Below are 18,067 nucleotides of genomic sequence, written 5' to 3' on the forward strand. Positions count from 1 at the left end.
TCATTTTCTTCCATACAATCTAGCACCTCATCCACGTCATCTCAAATTCTCAGCCGTTGGATCATAATGTATCTCGATTTCGCGCCGTTCTCACGCAATTCGCTCTCCATCATCTCTCTCCAGAGAATTCGACAGGTCTCGCCAAACGCTAGCGGCACTCGGAACAAGCTGGCTCTCCCTGCCACCGGCTGCCGACGCCTCCTCGGCTCCCTCTCGCCAATTGTCACTGCGGCTAGCCGGCCAGTGCTCGTCGAGGCACTCCCGCACTCCACGGCCAACCTCTCCCTCATGCTCACCCTCTGGAGCCACATATTCCTCTCTCCGATCCTCTTTACCGGCGCGGCTGTTCAGGGTCTCTAAAGATGTACTCCCTCCATTCTTATCAAAATTATTTTTAAAGATAAGTAAACTTGTCTATTTTAAACTAGTTATCTTGTCCTAAACCTTATATATTTAAGGATGGAGTAGTGCACTACTCCATAAACAAACTTTCGCATTGCATGTTTTTTCCATGCGGGTTGTAATTTGAGGCCGGCCATGGAAATGCATTTTTATATTGGGTCAAGGAATAACTGAGCCTCAAAATGGACCATTTTTTCTAACATCGATTATGTAAACTGCCCTAGAAACCGTATTTGATCAGCACTAAAAACTGTTTGTGGCATAGTTGTACGAACCTTTAATTCCTATGTCTGGAACCTATTTGATGCCTTTCATAGAGTAGTAGTGCTGATTAGATATGATGGGCCGGGATCTGATTTGGAGCGTGGAGAAGATAAGAGTGTACTTGTGCGAAAGAAAGATGAGAGCGGAGGAAATAGACGAGCTGAGACCCTGAAACTTTGGGAGGTAGAGGAGATTTTGCAGAAGTGGCCGGCCTGGGTGGGGTTGGGGTGTGGGGGGGGGGGGGCGGCAAGAAACAGCACAAGCGTCGTCCACGTCTCCTCGACCACGACAGTCGACAGGCTTAGAGCTCGGTGACATGGAAGCATGGAGGGAGGGTAAGCAATGCCAATGGCCGGTGCTGACCTGAGCTTTCAGCCAGCTCGCTAAGCTTTGCCTTTGTGCGCGACTCCATAGATCCAAGTCTTGCGCACTGGACCACATGTGTGTAGAAGAACGCTACCCCTGTATCCTGGCTACCTTCTAGCTAGATAGGTCAACTCTTTGTCAAAAGGCAAGCTCATTACAGTAGCTTTGGCCACATGAGAGCATGTACAATGCACCATGCTTAGACGTGAGCTTTTAAGTCATTGTTACGTGATTAATGCATGCGCATAAAAGTTAATCCTACGATAGAAACCGATGTCAATCGTGTTGTTATTATTGGCACGGCTTGAACATAGGGCAAACTTAAGCATCATCGTCCCTTCTTGGGTCCGTATAGCAGACCTTCCAGAGCAATTTTTAGGCTGAATCTAGAAAGAGCTCTGCTAAAGAGAAATAATTTTATGCTGATCATGTAAAATGATCTCTTAAATGAATTACGAAGCTGAGAGGCGGAAAAAACTAGTTTCTCCAATTCACTTCTCACACCGAATCCCTATTTCCAGAAAATTTATCGTATAAAGTCATAAAGAATCATTTCTCACGGAATCAGCTCTCAGGTGAAGATCTACCAAACAGAACCTCGTACATATAACGGGAAAAAAAAGCAGATTCACGCCTAAACACCTCCATTGTACGTACATAGGATATATGTGTGTGCACGTATTTTAGGTGTATACAGAGATTTCCAAGCTCTCAGTGGCCATTATACTAGGAGCAGCATGGCCGCCGCCGGCGGTGGTGGTGGTGGTGGTGCCGGCCGGGCGTCTTGTTGCGCCACTACGGGCCGGTCAGTGCGTGCGTGCGTGCGCGTGGTACGGTGAGGGTTAGGCAGGTGGTTTTGGAGCCACGCTGAGAGGAAACTAGAGCAGTCATTCATATAATAATATATATCCTCCGCCGATTGGTTCGGTCCGGATGTTTGGCCGTTAATTGCATGACGCCGGGAGGCATTACGTGATGATACGATGCCTGCAGAGCCAGAGCCGTCCAGCCCCACCACTCTCTGTTATCGTGTGCCGAGTGGTGGCCTGCTGCTGGCGGGTGGTTACTTGCATTATATTGTTTGTGCTGTCGTAAAGCGGCTGAGCTTTCTTCTAGAGCGAGCGTATGCGGCACTATCTCATGCAGTGTAGCTCCAAGCAAGATCGAGAAATATATAATACCTCTGTTTTTAAAATGTGTCATGCCATGAATATTTTTTTTCCGTTCATTTGACTTTTTATATTTTTCTACAAGTATGCAAATAGATAATTTATAAACTGGACCTAAGTATTTTTAGTGATAGATTTGGTAGCACTTATTTCACTTTATTTAACTTATTGATTGAATAAATATTATTAGATAAAATTTAAAAAATTAATAATATCATATATTTAAGATCAATGGAGTATATACAACAACGAGGAGCGGGGCGGTTTCGCTCACCAAGATTAAATAGGGAGCGAGTGGGTCAAATCATGAAGAGTGCGATTCCGTGTTTGAAAAAATTCCTAAAAAGGTATAATTTTAGAGATTAGATCTCAACTAACTATTTAATTAAGTAGTCGGATTTGATTTGCATGTTAAAACTAATTGTATGTGGCAAATAAATAAGAGTATGAATCAGTCCGAAGAAATAGAATTGCACTGAGGGAGTATTTAAGATCAATGAAGAGCCAAAATTGAATAGGGAGCGAGTGGGCCAAATCATGGGCCAAGGGGCATGTCTGAACCAAGTCGTGGCCCGAGGACAGAGCAGAGCCCCCCGTTGTCTGTAATTGGGCTTCCCTGCGCGTCGTCCGCCCGAGCGAATTCCGACCTACTGGGCCGTAAATTTTCGACGCAACAAGGAATTCCACACAGCGAAACAGCGAACCCGCCCGCCCACCTCGCGTGGGCCGGCCGACGCAGCGAATGGGGGCGGTAGCCGTTGCCGACTTGCCCTGGCACCGGGGGAGGACGGAGGTGGCCGGCGGCCGAAGCAAAGCAACTTCGCCTACTGCCCGTCTGCCCCCTACCCACTGCGCGAGCACGGGATGGAATCCGGCATGTGGCCGCGCGCGGGAGGCAACCGAGGGGTCGCAACCCGGCACGCCGATTCCTTCCTTGCCGCCGCGCGCGCCCCCCGCCTCTTTAACCGCGCGCCTTTCGCCAGCCGACCAATGGTTGGGCTGCAGCGTCGGAAGCAGCAGCAGCAGCAGGCAGCGGCGGCGGCGGAGGGCCCATGGGGGAGGAGGCCTCGCTCGAGCACACGCCCACGTGGGTGGTGTCCACCGTCTGCCTCGGCATCGTCTCCGTCTCCCTCGCCGCCGAGCGCTTCCTCCATTACCTCGGCAAGGTACGCCCTCTGTTGATGCGGCGCTTACCATTGGCCTGCTTATGACGGGTTTGAAGTTGGGGGCAAATGTGGTATTCAGCCTAACCAGTGCGGCTGCTTTACATCTGAGGTTTTCCCCTATTTCTAGAGGGAGTTTACAGTTTGAAGCCTAGATGATTAGCATGATAGGCTACATGTCGTGGCTCACATTCTATAATACCTTTGAGGTGAATTATGAACTAGGAGTTCAAATTTGGCCATCCACCCACCTCTCACCACGTCGTTGTTCCTTTCGGCAAGACAATTCCATTATATTCTAATTATATTTATCTTCCCAAATACCAACTGACTCAATTAGCTCCACTCACCTTTTCGTTTTTGGTTTAGTAAGTTAGAGCCGATTAGATGGGAAGTTATGTTAATGAAACCTTCCAAAGTTGATTGGTTGGCTGCTCTTTTGGGTTGGAAGTCTCAGATATATTTATTTTTAAAATCCATCGAACGACATAGATGGCAGCGGCCAACTCTGATCTCTGCACATTCGAAAAGCACGTAGTATATCAATCAATGTTTCAACAATAATTTGAATATTCAACGAATTTGTTTGACTCCCTCCTTATGCTGTTTTTCCGCCTTTACTCCTGCAGTATCTGAAACATAAGGAGCAGAAAGCATTGTTTTCAGCTCTTCAGAGACTAAAAGAAGGTACCATTCTGGGGTGAACTTGAGTTGCTGTGCATATTTATCAATATGCCATAGAGTCACCCATGGATCATCAATTTTTGTGCCTTATCAACAAGAGAACACTGAATAAAAGCATTTTCGCAGTATAGCTTGGTATTTTTTGTTAGTTGATTATAATAACGAAAAAATGTTTTCATGACAAGAAATGTGGTACGATTTCTCAATTTGTTATTTTTGCACAGTTCCTTTTGTCTAATGCAGTTCTATGGTTATGCTTGCAGAGCTAATGCTTCTCGGATTCATTTCCTTCGTCCTGAGTCTCTCCCAGGGTTTTATTGTTAACATTTGCATTCCAGAAAATGCTACAGATTTCATGCTTCCATGCAAGAGAGAGAACCACGAAGTTGCAGAAGAAGGTTCCAGAGTTTGCAAGAAAAAGGTTAGAGTATACCACATTTTCATATATTAAGGTCCCATTTTCTTGGAACTGAATGTCCTGCTGTTTCTGGTAGGTGAATATATTACTGTTTGCTATGTTCGGTTTTATGCAAAATGTGCTGGATAGTCAAGTATTGTAACACTTATTTGTCACTTGAAACAATTTGAAGCTGCTTCATGAAAAAATATTTTCGAGAATGATAACGTCACTTGAAACAATTTGAAGCTGCTTCATGAAAAAATGTTTTCGAGAATGATAACGTGAAGCAATAAGCTTACTCTGTTTCAGGGTGATGTTCCCTTGCTATCAGTGGAGGCATTACATCAGCTGCACATCTTCATATTTGTACTTGGTTTAGTCCATGTTGTGTTCTGCGCCACAACAATATTACTTGGTGGTGCGAAGGTACTCCTCTGAAGATAGATTTCTCTTTCATCTGGTAATGTTTGTGGGAAATAAACTTACATTGGCTAAAATTTGGTAGATGCGAAAGTGGAAGCATTGGGAGACAGAAATTCACCGAGAAATAGGGGAGAAATGTGCGCTATTACCCTATCCTCTTGTTTCCTTTATTTATTATTAAGAAGTGCTTTGCAGATTCCCTACATTATGTACACAGCAGTACAGGTTTTAATGACCTACTATACATCTAAATGGAGTAATGGACCCTCATATTGCATTCTTTAAAGACATTTTTTTCCCCTGAAAAAAGGTGCTTTCACCTCTGCACAGTACGGTCTCTCAACTCCACTACCCAAAACTCATCCAAGCCTTTTACTGAATTCCATATGTGAACTATTCATTTTTATCTCTCTTTCTCCTCATGTCATTTCTTCAAAATCCTGCAATGATTTTGTGAATCTTATTGCTATCACTTCTGTTAGTTCCATTGTGGTGGATGTTCTACATTCATAATCCACAAAACAACGAGCCACTGTTGCATGAGCCCGTGATATCTTAGAACAAGTGGCATCTCATGAGAAGTCAATTGAGCACCCAGTTTTTTCATGTATTCTGAATGATATCAATGCATTACAGTCTTATTCTGCCAGTCAAATTAATCATTTTTGTCAATTTCTTGGTGAAAGGGTTGTCTTCACTTGGACTTGCTACTGACTAGAAAGCTCTGTATCAAAGAACATCACTTTCACATTCTTAGCCCTCTGTTTTTCTTTTTCTATGGTGAAAATTGCTTGCAGTACATCAAGCACAAATTGAAAGAAAATCTACACCTTTGAGTGCTGTGCTACATCGAAATCATCAAGGCGAATTTGTCCGTGAGCGAACAAAGGGATTTTGGATGGAGCTGACTGTTGTAAGCTGGATAGTAAGTCATCTGCTTATCCAATCATATTGCTCAATTCAGTTAAAAAGTCTGCAAACACAAGGGCTCACTGTTTATCTCAAAGTATGCGGTTGTGCATGATGCTTTTGACTACAACGCATGCCTTTTCATTCGCATATTATGCAGAAATACTGAAGACAGAATTGTGAATTTTATTAACAAGCAATTGAATAACAAAATGCTAGTATGTCATAGTACGAAAATGGTTGTTAGGACTACCAACTAACATTTTGAGTTTATTTTTTAGTTTAAATTTGGGGAAATGAATACATCAGAAACCGCGCTGTTGCCTGCGAAGATACACTTGGCCCTAAGAGTATGTAGAATGCATGCATAAAATGCATTCCTATGTAATGCATAAAATGCATTCCTATGCTATATTTGAATTTGCTCCTGTTTCAAATTTTTAGAATCGATGGGTGTTCTGGTATAATATTCCTTTTTAGTCTATTGTGACGAATGTGGAGGGTTGTGTTAGGTCTGGCGAACCAGCGTAAAAAATTAGCCACTCAAATGGAAATGAAACCCATAAGAAATTTGTTGGGGCGTAACCCTCTTAGCGACGCGCTACATCGGAACCCGGGTGTGGTGTTAAATGGGTAAGGGCCGGGTCGTCATCCCCTCAGGGGCGCGTCGTATCGTGATCCAGGTACGATGATAAGTGAGCAAGGGTCGGGTCGTCGCAGCCTCTGTGGCGCGCTACATCTGCGCCCGGGTGTAGTGAAAAATGAGTAAGGGTCTTCGCATTTCTCTCGACCGGTGCGAAGGGTAAGGAAGCTAGCCGAGCCAACTAGGATTCGTCTAGATAGTTGGAACGTAGGGTCTCTAACAGGTAAGTTAAGAGAACTAGTCGATGTAGCAATTAGGAGGCGTGTAAATATTCTATGCGTGCAGGAGACTAAATGGAAGGGCCAGAAGGCGAAGGAGGTGGAGGGTTCTGGCTTCAAGCTCTGGTACACGGGGACAACTTCGGGTAGGAATGGTGTAGGCATCTTGCTCGATAAGAGCCTTAAGGATGGAGTTGTAGATGTTAGGAGGCAAAGCGACCGAATTATCCTAGTGCGGTTGGTCATTGGAGATTTGGTTCTGAATGTGATCAGTGCCTATGCCCCTCAGGTAGGTCTTAGTGAGAGCTTGAAGAGTCAGTTTTGGAAAGACCTTGATAACATGGTTAGTATCGTGCCTATCAGTGAGAAACTCTTTATTGGAGGAGACCTCAATGGCCATGTGGGAGCGACTAATGTAGGATATGAGCGAGTACACGGTGGTTTCGGGTATGGTAGTAGGAACGAGAGGGGGGGAGGATGTTTTGAATTTTGCGGTGGCCTACGACCTGTTGTTAGCGAATACCCTCTTTAGAAAGAGGGAGTCCCATCTAGTGACTTTCCACAGTGGACAATACTCGAGCCAAATCGACTTTATCCTTGCTAGGAGAGAGGATAGACGTGCATGCTTAGATTGTAAGGTGATACCTGGGGAGTGTGTTGTCCCCCAACACAAGCTTGTGGTGGCGGATTTTCGTTTTCGGGTACGTGCCCACCGGAACAAACGTGCCAAGATTGCGAGAACGAAGTGGTGGAAGCTTAGAGGGGAAGAGGCACAAACGTTTAAGGAGAGGATGCTAAGCGAGAGGCCTTGGGAAGAAGGAACAGATGTAGATGATATGTGGCTAAAGATGGCGACATGTGTTCGGAAGGTGGCCTCAGAAGTGTTTGGTGTGAGTAGGGGAGGCAAGCAGGAAGTGAAAGAGACTTGGTGGTGGAATGACGAGGTGCAAAGGGCTATTAAGGAGAAGAAGGAGTGTTTCAAACGCTTTCACCTCGATAAGAGCGCAACCAACATCGAGAGCTATAGATTAGCGAAGAGGTCTGCAAAGCGAGCTGTAAGTGTAGCGAAAGGTCAGGTTTTTGATGACCTTTATCAACGGCTAGGTGCGAAGGAAGGAGAGAAGGATATTTATAGGATCGCTAGGACCCGTGAGAGGAAGACAAGGGACATAAACCAAATCAAATGCATCAAGGATGGGACAGATCGACTTCTGGTGAAGGATGAGGAGATCAAGGACAGATGGCGAGAATACTTCGACAAGTTGTTTAATGGGGAAAATGAGGGTCCTACCTTCGAGTTGGACGACTCATTTGATGATACCAACAGACGCTTTGTGAGGAGGATTCGTGAGGCAGAGATCGGGGATGCTTTGAAGAGGATGAAGGGAGGTAAAGCGATGGGTCCTGATGGCATCCCCATTGAGGTGTGGAGATGCCTGGGCGAGAGGGTGGTAGTATGGTTAACTAAGCTTTTTAACCTAATTTTCCGGTCAAACAAGATGCCGGAGGAATGGAGGAGAAGTATACTAGTACCGATCTTCAAGAACAAGGGAGATGTTCAAAGTTGTACTAACTATCAGGGAATTAAGCTGATGAGCCATACGATGAAGCTTTGGGAGAGGATTATCGAGTATCGCCTAAGAAGATTGACAAGGGTGACCCAAAACCAGTTTGGGTTCATGCCTAAGAGGTCGACCATGAAGGCGATTTTCTTAGTACGACAGTTGATGGGGAGATATAGAGAGGACAAGGACTTACACATGGTCTTTGTTGACCTAGAGAAGGCGTATGACAAAGTACCGAGAGACGTCATGTGGTGGGGCTTGGAAAAACACAACGTCCCAACTAAGTATATTACTCTCATCAAGGATATGTACAAGGATGCGATGACTTGTGTTCGAACATGTGATGGCGATACCAGTGACTTTCCAATTAAAATAGGACTACATCAGGGGTCAGCATTGAGCTCTTATCTATTTGTTTTGGTGATGGATGAGGTCACAAGGGACATACAGGGTGATATCCCTTGGTGTATGCTCTTTGCTGATGATGTGGTGCTAGTTGACGAGAGTAGGGCAGGGGTTAATATGAAGTTGGAGCTGTGGAGACACACGTTAGAGTCGAGGGGGTTCAGACTGAGTAGGACCAAGACCGAGTATATGATGTGCGACTTTAGCCCGACTAGATATGAGGATGGGGACGTTAGCCTCGAAGGTCAAGTGGTGGCCAAGAAGGATACTTTTCGGTATCTAGGATCAATGCTTCAGAAAGGTGGAGACATTGATGAAGATGTTAGGCATAGAATTTCAGCCGGTTGGTTGAAGTGGCGGCAGGCTTCTGGCGTCCTCTGTGACAAGAAGGTGCCACAAAGGCTAAAAGGTAATTTCTATAGGACGGCGATTCGCCCGGCGATGCTATCTGGTGCTGAATGTTGGCCTACAAAAAGGTGACATGTCCAGCAACTGAGTGTAGCAGAGATGCGTATGCTGCGTTGTTTCTGCGGGCATACAAGAAGGGATAGAGTCCGGAACGAAGAGATTCGAGATAGGGTTGGGGTGGCACCTATCGAGGAGAAGTTGATTCAACATCGGTTGAGATGGTTTGGACATGTATAACGGAGGCCTCCCGAGGCGCCGGTGCGTAGTGGAGTTTTAAAGCGGGGCGATAATGTAACGAGAGGTAGAGGTAGACCTAGATTAACTTGGGACGAGACGGTCAAGAGAGACCTTAAGGAGTGGAATATCGCTAAGGAATTAGGTATGGATAGGAGCGCTTGGAGATTAGCAATTAACGTACCTAAACCGTGACCTTTGTTACTTTTTGTTTAACCCCTAACTTTTCCTTTGGCTTGTACCCTTTTTGTGTTTCTTATTCTTATTTTCTGTGAGTTTCATCTCTAATCTACCCCAACTTACTTGGGAAAAAAGACTAAGTTGTTGTTGTTGCTGCTGTAGTCTATTGTGACGAAATGCCTCCTGCAAGATTGTCTTCTCAAAGTCTCATAGTATGTGTATGCGTATGTTTTTAGCACTATGCAATATTTTTTAGGGGTTTTTTGAAGCATCCGTAATGTAGATCTGTCTTTGATTAGCGTGTCACTTTATATACAACTTAAGGAGAAAGTTTTATCCAACATGTTGCAGACTGCGTTCTTGAAGCAATTTCACGATTCTGTTAGTAAATCAGATTATGAAGCGCTTCGATCAGCATTTGTCTTGGTATGATCTACATTTTAGCCTCCTTGGTGCTTGTTAGTCTTCATGTATTGCCTCAATTTCTGTTGAAGCTGATCGGGCACATATCTTTTTTTCATTCAGATACACTACCCAAGAAAACCAGACTTTGATTTTCACAAATACATGATTCGTGCTCTTGAACATGAGTTTAAGAGGGTTGTTGGTATCAGGTTGGTTTCTTAAGAGAAGAAGTCCAAGTTTGCTTAAATATATAAGTGATCTTATGTTTGTTACTTGCGTGCAGCTGGTATATGTGGCTTTTTGTCATCATCTTCCTGTTGCTGAATATAAATGGTACTACCTAACATATAGTTTTCTTCTTGTTTTAAAATCATTGGATTAGAAACACCCATTATATCGAGCACCTTTTCTTATGGCTTCTACTTACGTGCTGTAATTTGTACAACTACTACTATTATTTTGCGTAACTTGCACCATTGACTTGTCTGTGGAATAGATTAGTTTCTCCATGCATGTATCATTGCTCTCGCAGTAGCAGAGCATGATACGCATCTCATACTTCTATTTAGCCTTTATCTTTTGTTTTGCTGTCTAATGCAGGATGGCACACATACTTCTGGTTAGCTTTCTTGCCTCTCTTTGTAAGTATGAAGCATTTCCTTCTGTTTCGCGATGGTTGAATTCAGATATTGAGCCTTTTCGCTTTTGAGTTATTACTGTTACATCTTAACTGTAAACATGATACTTGTTGAATGAGAGCAATTTCTGGTTAAATTGCAGCTCCTACTTATTGTTGGTGCCAAGCTAGAGCACATTATTACTCGATTGGCTCAAGAGGCAGCAGCATCATTATCCAATGAAACGGAGGAAGTTCCAAAAATAAAGCCATCCAAGGAACATTTCTGGTTTCATAAACCTGGGCTTGTCCTTCATCTGATCCATTTCATTCTATTCCAGAACTCGTTCGAGATTGGTTTTTTCTTCTGGGTCTTGGTATTGCCCTTCACGTTCTCCCCCTTAAGCTTTTGAGATATATAGGACCCGGGAGCTAACAGCTGTCACTCCACAGGTATCGGAAGGGTTCGGCTCGTGCATGATGGAAAGTAAACCTTATAGCATCTCCAGACTTGTTATCGGGTCAGTGAAAGTTTGAATTATCTGCAAGATTCACAGCTCCGTCCTCCGTCAATGTCATGTCTGCTTGTTAGAAAGATCGCACAAATAGCTCTCCGTCTGTTAGTGAAAGTACTTACTTCTACGTTATTTGTTTCCTTTACGCTCTGACGTTGAATCGAATTGTTTGGTGTTCTCCAGAGTGATCATCCAAGTCATCTGCAGCTATATCACTCTGCCATTATATGCCATCGTCACTCATGTAATTCATTCTCCATGATATTTCCCTTTTGCTTCCTGAGTCCTACTATCACCAAAGAACCTCGTTAATTTCGTCGACGTTAACTATAAGCTAGCCTGGTGTACTGACTCGTTGTTTCTACTGATGACTCAGATGGGCGGAGAGATCAAGCTGCACGGTTTCGGCTCGGACGTGCACGAGTCCGTCCATGGCTGGCTCACCGAGGCGCAGAGGAGGAAAACCTTCTTGAAGAAGGCCGGCGCCGGCGCCGGCGACCCCGACCCCGATTCCGGCGGGGAGGTGAAGTTGAAGGTGACCCGGGCGGCGGCGCCCGACGAGCGGACGGCCGGGACCTCGCGCGGCATGCTGATGACGGCGCACCCGCCGCCCGATCTCGACGAGATCGTCACCGTGGACGGCGGCTACCACGGCCTCCGGACGAGTTGAAGGACGGAGAGAGAGAGAGAGAGAGAGAGACGGCGGCTGGCGCCAGCAGATCGAGCAGGCTAGCCGCCGCGCCGGCCTCCCCCAGGTGCCGTGCGCGTCTGGTCGATGGGTGGGACGCTGCGGAAATTCCTCGTGTCGGGGGGCGGCGGCCGGGCCGGGGCCGGGCGCTGTAGGCGCATGCGCTGCCTCTGATCCCACGCTGTAACGTCAACGTCGTCTCTTGGTGTAACGGTACGGGCCGGACGGGACGGGACGGGACGCGTCCCTGGCCTGGCCGGCCGCTGCCGACCTGGGGCTGGCCGGCCGGCAGGCGTTGTGGCATGTCATGTGCGGCGTCGCAGCCCGACGCCACAACGTCGCAAGTGTGGCACGGCCGGCGTCGCCATGGCCCAGGTTGCCCCTGCTGGCTGCGGCTGCTGTCTGGTGGCCAGCCGTACCTGCTTGTTCTTGGGAAGGGACCCTGTGTGTAAGTGTACTTAATCCATGGCTGTAAATAGTTACTACGCTGAAGCTGAGCTGATCGGAGCTCCGGATGGATCGATGGATCGGAGGTGGAGGCGTGGCATGCTTGCTGCCGCTGCGTACACATCAGGCGGGCGGCGGTGGCTGGCGGTGAGCGAGCATCTGCAGAGCGTGATGGATGGATGATGGATGGAGCGTGGAAGACGACGACGCGTTCGATCCGTCGTCGGTCGATCTGACCATGCGTGTCCGGCCTGCGCTCGCCGCCAGCGCGTAGAGCTAGCCTTGATGGAGGCGGCTGCTCGCTGCTGATGCGCCTGCTGCCGTGTACGTGCGTGCGTGCGCACGCGCGGCGCGCCAATAATTGCCGACGCGACTACTGGCGCCGGCGTACGTGAAAGAGAGGCGGGCGCGGCATCTCATCGACCCTGTCGTCTGTACGATTCCATCTGAATATCTGATCGACGCAGCATCACTGCATCAGGGACGCATTCCCCACGCGCGCATGGACGGAGAGAGGTGATGGATTGATCCATCGATGATCGATCTATCCCGTCAGGGGCTCCGCAGCTAATAGGTGGGCTACGGCTAGGCACGGACGCGCCTAGACGAACTCGATCGAGGCTCTGGTCTCGTGCTAGCTGCTGCCGGGTGCTGGCAAGGCGCCAGCGCCCCAGCACTACGGCCGTGCCGGCTGCTTCTCTCCCTGTCGTCCAGGATGGTTCCGTGATCGACCAGAGGTATAGGCCATACGATACGACGTACGTGTCGTGCGTGGGAAATGCTGCTACTATGCTAGTGTGAGAGTGCACGCGCCGGGTACTGCCGCGGCATATTCTTTCGCTCCACGTCTGCAAAGAAAGCCGGCATCTTTTCGATCGCAGAGGCAGAGCCGTGGGCCTCTGCACTCTGCTCATCCTCCTCGCTCCTAGGCCTGATCTGAACCTTTCACCATCCTGTACTACGTGCGGGCGGGCGCCTTTTCTCTGGTCACGTACGGGCAGTGAGGCATCACGCAATCTGACGTGCATCTACGCAGTGTGCCATTGTATACCAGGAGGAGAACCGGATAAAGGAAGTGGCGAAAGGCCGAAGCTATTGTATTAGTTAGGCTACGAATCTCTTCACATTATCTCTTTTTCTAAAAATTTACTCCATTTGTTCCAAAATAGAGGTCATTTCAGTTTTATCCTAAGTCCAAATTCCATAACCTTGACCATGACCAAGTACATATAGAAAATTACCAAAATACACGAAAAAAACATTCATGATGGATTTAGCGAAACTGATTTGACCCATATTGGTATATTTTGTTTATAAAGCCAGAGAAGTTTGACTTAGGGCGAAACAAATTAAAGAACAACTTATTACATTCTGAAGAGTACGTGAGCCTTAGACTTTGGTCTATTGGATAAAGATCCAACGGCATAGATCCACCTTTCTTCTCCTTTAACAAGTCGGTATATATTAGTGTGTGTGATAAATGCACGCTAAGCTTGACGAAGCTCGTTAGCGTTGTCATAACACGCAAACGTGCATTGACACGGTCCAAAGGATCGGAATCCCAAGTAGCTAGACTACTGCGCGCGTATACTATCGCATGCATGCTTACGTCAGACGGTGGAACGACAAACATGCGACTTTCGCGTGTTCGGACACTATTTGCATTGTTATTAAAAGCTTGTTTCCTTTCACGTACGTACATGGGGTCAATGAATGCTAGTCAGCACGCACTTAATACCATGCGCACGTCATGCGAGTGACGTGATGACAACCTAACGTGATGCAAATGTAACTATTGACCCTACTAGTGCTCCCGTTTGCAGAAAGAGTGAGGAAGCACGGAGCAATTTCCTAGGATACCGCCTTAGTTTTGCTCCTGCGGATCACAGTGCAAAGCCTGAGAAGTCGGTTACGAGATGGAAAATAACGTGACCAACGGATCCCTCTCGGTTTGCACTACTACAGAAATAATCTTTGTTCTCCTCATCTGTTCCGACCAGTTTTGCGCCGGGGACTAATAAAGATTTTAGTCCCGGATCCAAGAGTTAGCACAGCAGAAAGCTTTAGTCCCGGTTGAAGCCACCAACCAGAACTAAAAGTCACCCTTTAGTCCCGTTGATGGCTCCAACCGGGACTAAAAGCTCTAAACATTTAGTCTCGGGTGGTAACACCAACCAGCACTAAAGGATGATCCTTTAGTTCCGGTTGGTGGCTCCAACCCGGAAACGATCTTTCATCCTCCTCATTTGTCCCGGTCAGTTTTGGACCCGGGACTAATGAAGGCTTTAGTCCCGGGTCCACGGCTAGGGGGCGGTGGGGAGTTTTAGTCCCGATTGAAGCCACCAACCAGGAATAAAAGTCACCCTTTAGTCCTGGTTGGTGGTTCCAACCAGAACTAAAAGGATCTTTCCAATCAGGACTAAAGGGTTCTTCATGGGTTAGTTTAAAAGGAAGGCATCCCATTCAAAGTTATATGTGCTGTGTAGATAGGATGGTAAGAAAGCTATATGCGAGACAAGAGGTTTTGAGTTCGAATCGTGTGGATCGTAGGGTTGGTTGTGCTTCCGTCAATTAATTTTTTGGGCTGGCGGACCCTTTAGTTCCGGCTATTGTATCTAGGACCATTGGTCCCGAATTTGTAGTCCCGGTTGAGGAACCAGAGCTTTAAGAACCGGTACTATTGAGCATTTCTCTACTAGTGGAGATATCCACCAATTAGTTTTATTAAATCCATGATGAAATATGTCATTATAGTGCACTTATTTGGTGCTATAAATGTTAATATATCTTTGAAAATTTTTGGGAAAGTTAGTAAAAAATGACTTATAACAAAACTAAAGTTAACTATACTAAAGTAGAGGGAGTATTGGAAATTTTTTCTTTACGCCTACTCTCTTGATTGATTTTATGTTTTTATGTGGTAAATGTATGAAAACGATCATTCTTCATTAGTTCTATAAAAAAGACCTCTCACATGTAGGAGGTCCTCATCATTTCCCCTCCTTCCCCTCACTCTTTTCCCAAATGTCTAACATGTGATGGAGTAGGGGACAGTTTAGGAGATGGGTTGGACATTGGAGCACGCCAGTAAGTATGGGGTTGAATCTGTACGAGAGGCCTCCTATAAGACGGATTAGGGGTTCAAAAAATAAGCTCGGTTGGAGTTGCTCTACTGCAGTGAAAAAAATACTACATGTACTATCGGCGGTGTATAGTTTCTTTATTTCTAGTCTTAATGAAAAACGTGCTTCAACACATTCAAAATATACTATGGGCATAGGCTCCGAGGGATGCACCGCGCCGGTCAATCCTCAATGACGAGCTTTTCTTTTTTCTGAACGCGCCTGAGCACGTATTTCATTAAGAAGAAAGCAATACAACCATTAAGCAACACAAAGCAAGTGGCGGATGACCTCAACAACAAACAAGAACAGCAAGAATAACTGGGTAGAAGACTCACTCGAACCCACAACCCTAGCCACAACCATACAACTGGACCTGCTAAACGATACTACAACGTCAAGGGTGCAAAGGTCTACGACGCAACAAAGATGGCAAAACATATACCCGACCAACCAACCACAGCGGCAAAGCATCCGCCGAGGCGATCCCTAACCAACACGATGGCGGCGGCAAAGCATCCGCCAGAGCAAAACAACGCCAAAATATCCGCGAAGAGAGGAGCGGCAAAGCATCTGCCTGACGATGACCAGCGCAACTCGAACGATGTAGATGTAACCGAGTGAAGGCAGGCGCAGAAGCGGAAACTCTCCAAAGAGAGCAGACAACCACCAACAGCAGAGTTTCCAAGATGACGCCTCAAGGGAGGGAGCGATGCAACAGACGCCATTGTCGTCGACCAATGTGGTCAAGATTTTCACCCGAAAAGCTCACCGGAGAGGAGGGAAGAGGTGGAAAGAATGACGCCTTCAAGAAGGTGCACGGCGTCCCAGGACATCATTGTCATTAGTCCGCAAGCAGACCCTTGGCTTTCACCTCCACCCATTCCCTCTCCATAGCTGAACACCGCCGCCGCCGGAGAGCCCGCCCGGCCACCAGAAAGGCGGCTAGTGGGGGGCAACCCACCGCCCAGATGGGTGACAGGAAGCCGACACCCCAGGCCGGAGGCCGGCGGCCGGCAACCAGCCCCCACGAGGCGGCGCACGCGAGACTACAACCCACCCCGGGGCGAGCAACGCAGCCACAGGCCCCCGGCCTCAAGCTACCGGAGGCGCAGCACCTAGGAGCAAGGCGGCAACCGCGCTGCACCGAGCGTCGGCCCAAGGGCGCTGGCCCTAGGAGGAGGTAGCGCGGCCACGCGCCCCCCGCCCACCGGAGCGGCGGCGGTGTGGCACCTAGGAGCAAGGTGGCAACAGCGCGGCACCTAGCGCCAGCCCAAGGACCGCAGACCCCAGGAGGAGGCGGCGCGGCAGTGGCGGTCACAGGAGGCGGTGGCAGCTGAGCGCCCTTGTTCACCTAAGTGGCGTGTCAGTGCGGCACCACAGCTCCGGCCCCACAGCGCGGTGGCGCAGTCACGCGCCCACCCGAGTGGAGGCTGTGCGGCACCCGAGCGCACGCCACCAGAGCGCAGACCCTAGGGGCGGCGGCAGATTTGGCCCGAGGGACGCCGGATCCGAGCTCAGCGCCGACAAAGGGGCGTCGAGCCGGAGGTTTAAAGGTCGGGGGGAGGGAGACGGCGGAAGAGGGAGGGGAGGAGGAAGGGAGCGAGTTGGGGCGACTTCGGCTCAGCTGCTGACCGCCGCCGCCGCTCGCCGGGGCGCCACCGCCAGCGATGAAAAGGTGGACGTCGAGGCGGGGTCACCCCCCGTGTCGCCCGGGAGAGCGACATGGGGGAGGGGGTGTAAATGACAAGCTTTTCTCGACACATCTTGGCCGATTGATTGCAATGCAGCTCCATGAGTCATGAGACTTTGAGAGGATGTCGGGCAGCTGCTGGCCGGCATGGCACACAAGCGTGTCGATCGATCTGTGTATGTTTTGTGTGAGGAGCTGTGCAAGGGCACATGCTCACTCATATACAGGAGTAAGTGCAACAAGATGGAGTGCCTGGCTTGCCAAAAGATGGGATAGATGCTGCATGGCATGGCATGGCAGTGTCTGGGCTGGCCGGGCCGGCTGCTTGCGTGAGGCGCCGCGCTAGCCACCGCCGCCGCCCTGTCGTCCTTGCTGCTGGGATCCAGAGCCAGTACGTGGCCCCCCAGCACGTCTGCAAGTGGGCCCCTGACGTCTCGAAATAGCCCTTAATTCTTCCCTGCGCGTGTTGTCTCCGGCTCCACATATGTACGGTCATCTGGATGGGTAAAACTTTTGCATTGCTACAGAATCAGTTAACAATCAAGTCTCAAGTCTTAATTACGGAGTATAAGTATATTTAAGCAACAATTATGTAATTTATACATAAATCTTGATTGCTAAATGAGATCACAATTGTTGTTTGGTATATGCATGATACACTTGTGCCAACACCAGCTACTGTTGGTATAGCACATTCGTTCTCTGCAAAAACTCCAAGCAACGACTTTTTGATGCACAATGCACGAGTAATTTTGTATACTCCATCCATTCTAAAATGTAGGTCGTTTTAACTTTTCTAAATTTATAGTTTTTGCTATGCACCTGATATAACGTGTCTAGGTGCATATCAAAAATATAAATCTAGAAAAGTTTAAATGACGAAGGTTTATATTATCAATAAATAACAAATATCGGAGGTTGGTGATAAATAGGAATATCGGATATATTGGAATTCTATCAGTGATAGGGAAAAAATTCGGACAAAATTTAGGAAACAATTCTCTTTTTGCATAGAAATAAACATATATTCCCTTCGAACCATATCACATCAAAATCTATACCTAATAATATTGAAAGATGTGAGGACTTGACTAGTTGCGGGGTATAGCATCTGTGACATCTCTAGCAATGATGTGGAAGTTCGATCG

At 47.5% G+C, this 18,067-nt stretch overlaps 1 protein-coding gene across 1 annotated transcript; it reads left to right on the forward strand.

Annotated features, from left to right (window-relative positions):
- The first annotated feature begins 3,253 nt into the window (after window positions 1-3,253).
- On the forward strand, window positions 3,254-11,640 carry LOC112889177 (MLO-like protein 13). The gene is made up of 14 exons (XM_025955666.1): window positions 3,254-3,367; window positions 3,961-4,051; window positions 4,312-4,469; window positions 4,758-4,874; window positions 4,954-5,008; window positions 5,669-5,796; window positions 9,785-9,859; window positions 9,959-10,047; window positions 10,122-10,171; window positions 10,439-10,479; window positions 10,619-10,831; window positions 10,908-10,975; window positions 11,153-11,213; window positions 11,346-11,640. Exons 1-14 carry the CDS (start codon window positions 3,254-3,256, stop codon window positions 11,637-11,639), a joined length of 1,554 nt encoding a protein of 517 aa, XP_025811451.1. The 3' UTR covers window position 11,640.
- Window positions 11,641-18,067: the final 6,427 nt, after the last annotated feature.

Source organism: Panicum hallii, chromosome 4 (assembly GCF_002211085.1).
Source record: "Panicum hallii strain FIL2 chromosome 4, PHallii_v3.1, whole genome shotgun sequence".
Taxonomy (NCBI): Eukaryota; Viridiplantae; Streptophyta; class Magnoliopsida; order Poales; family Poaceae; genus Panicum; species Panicum hallii.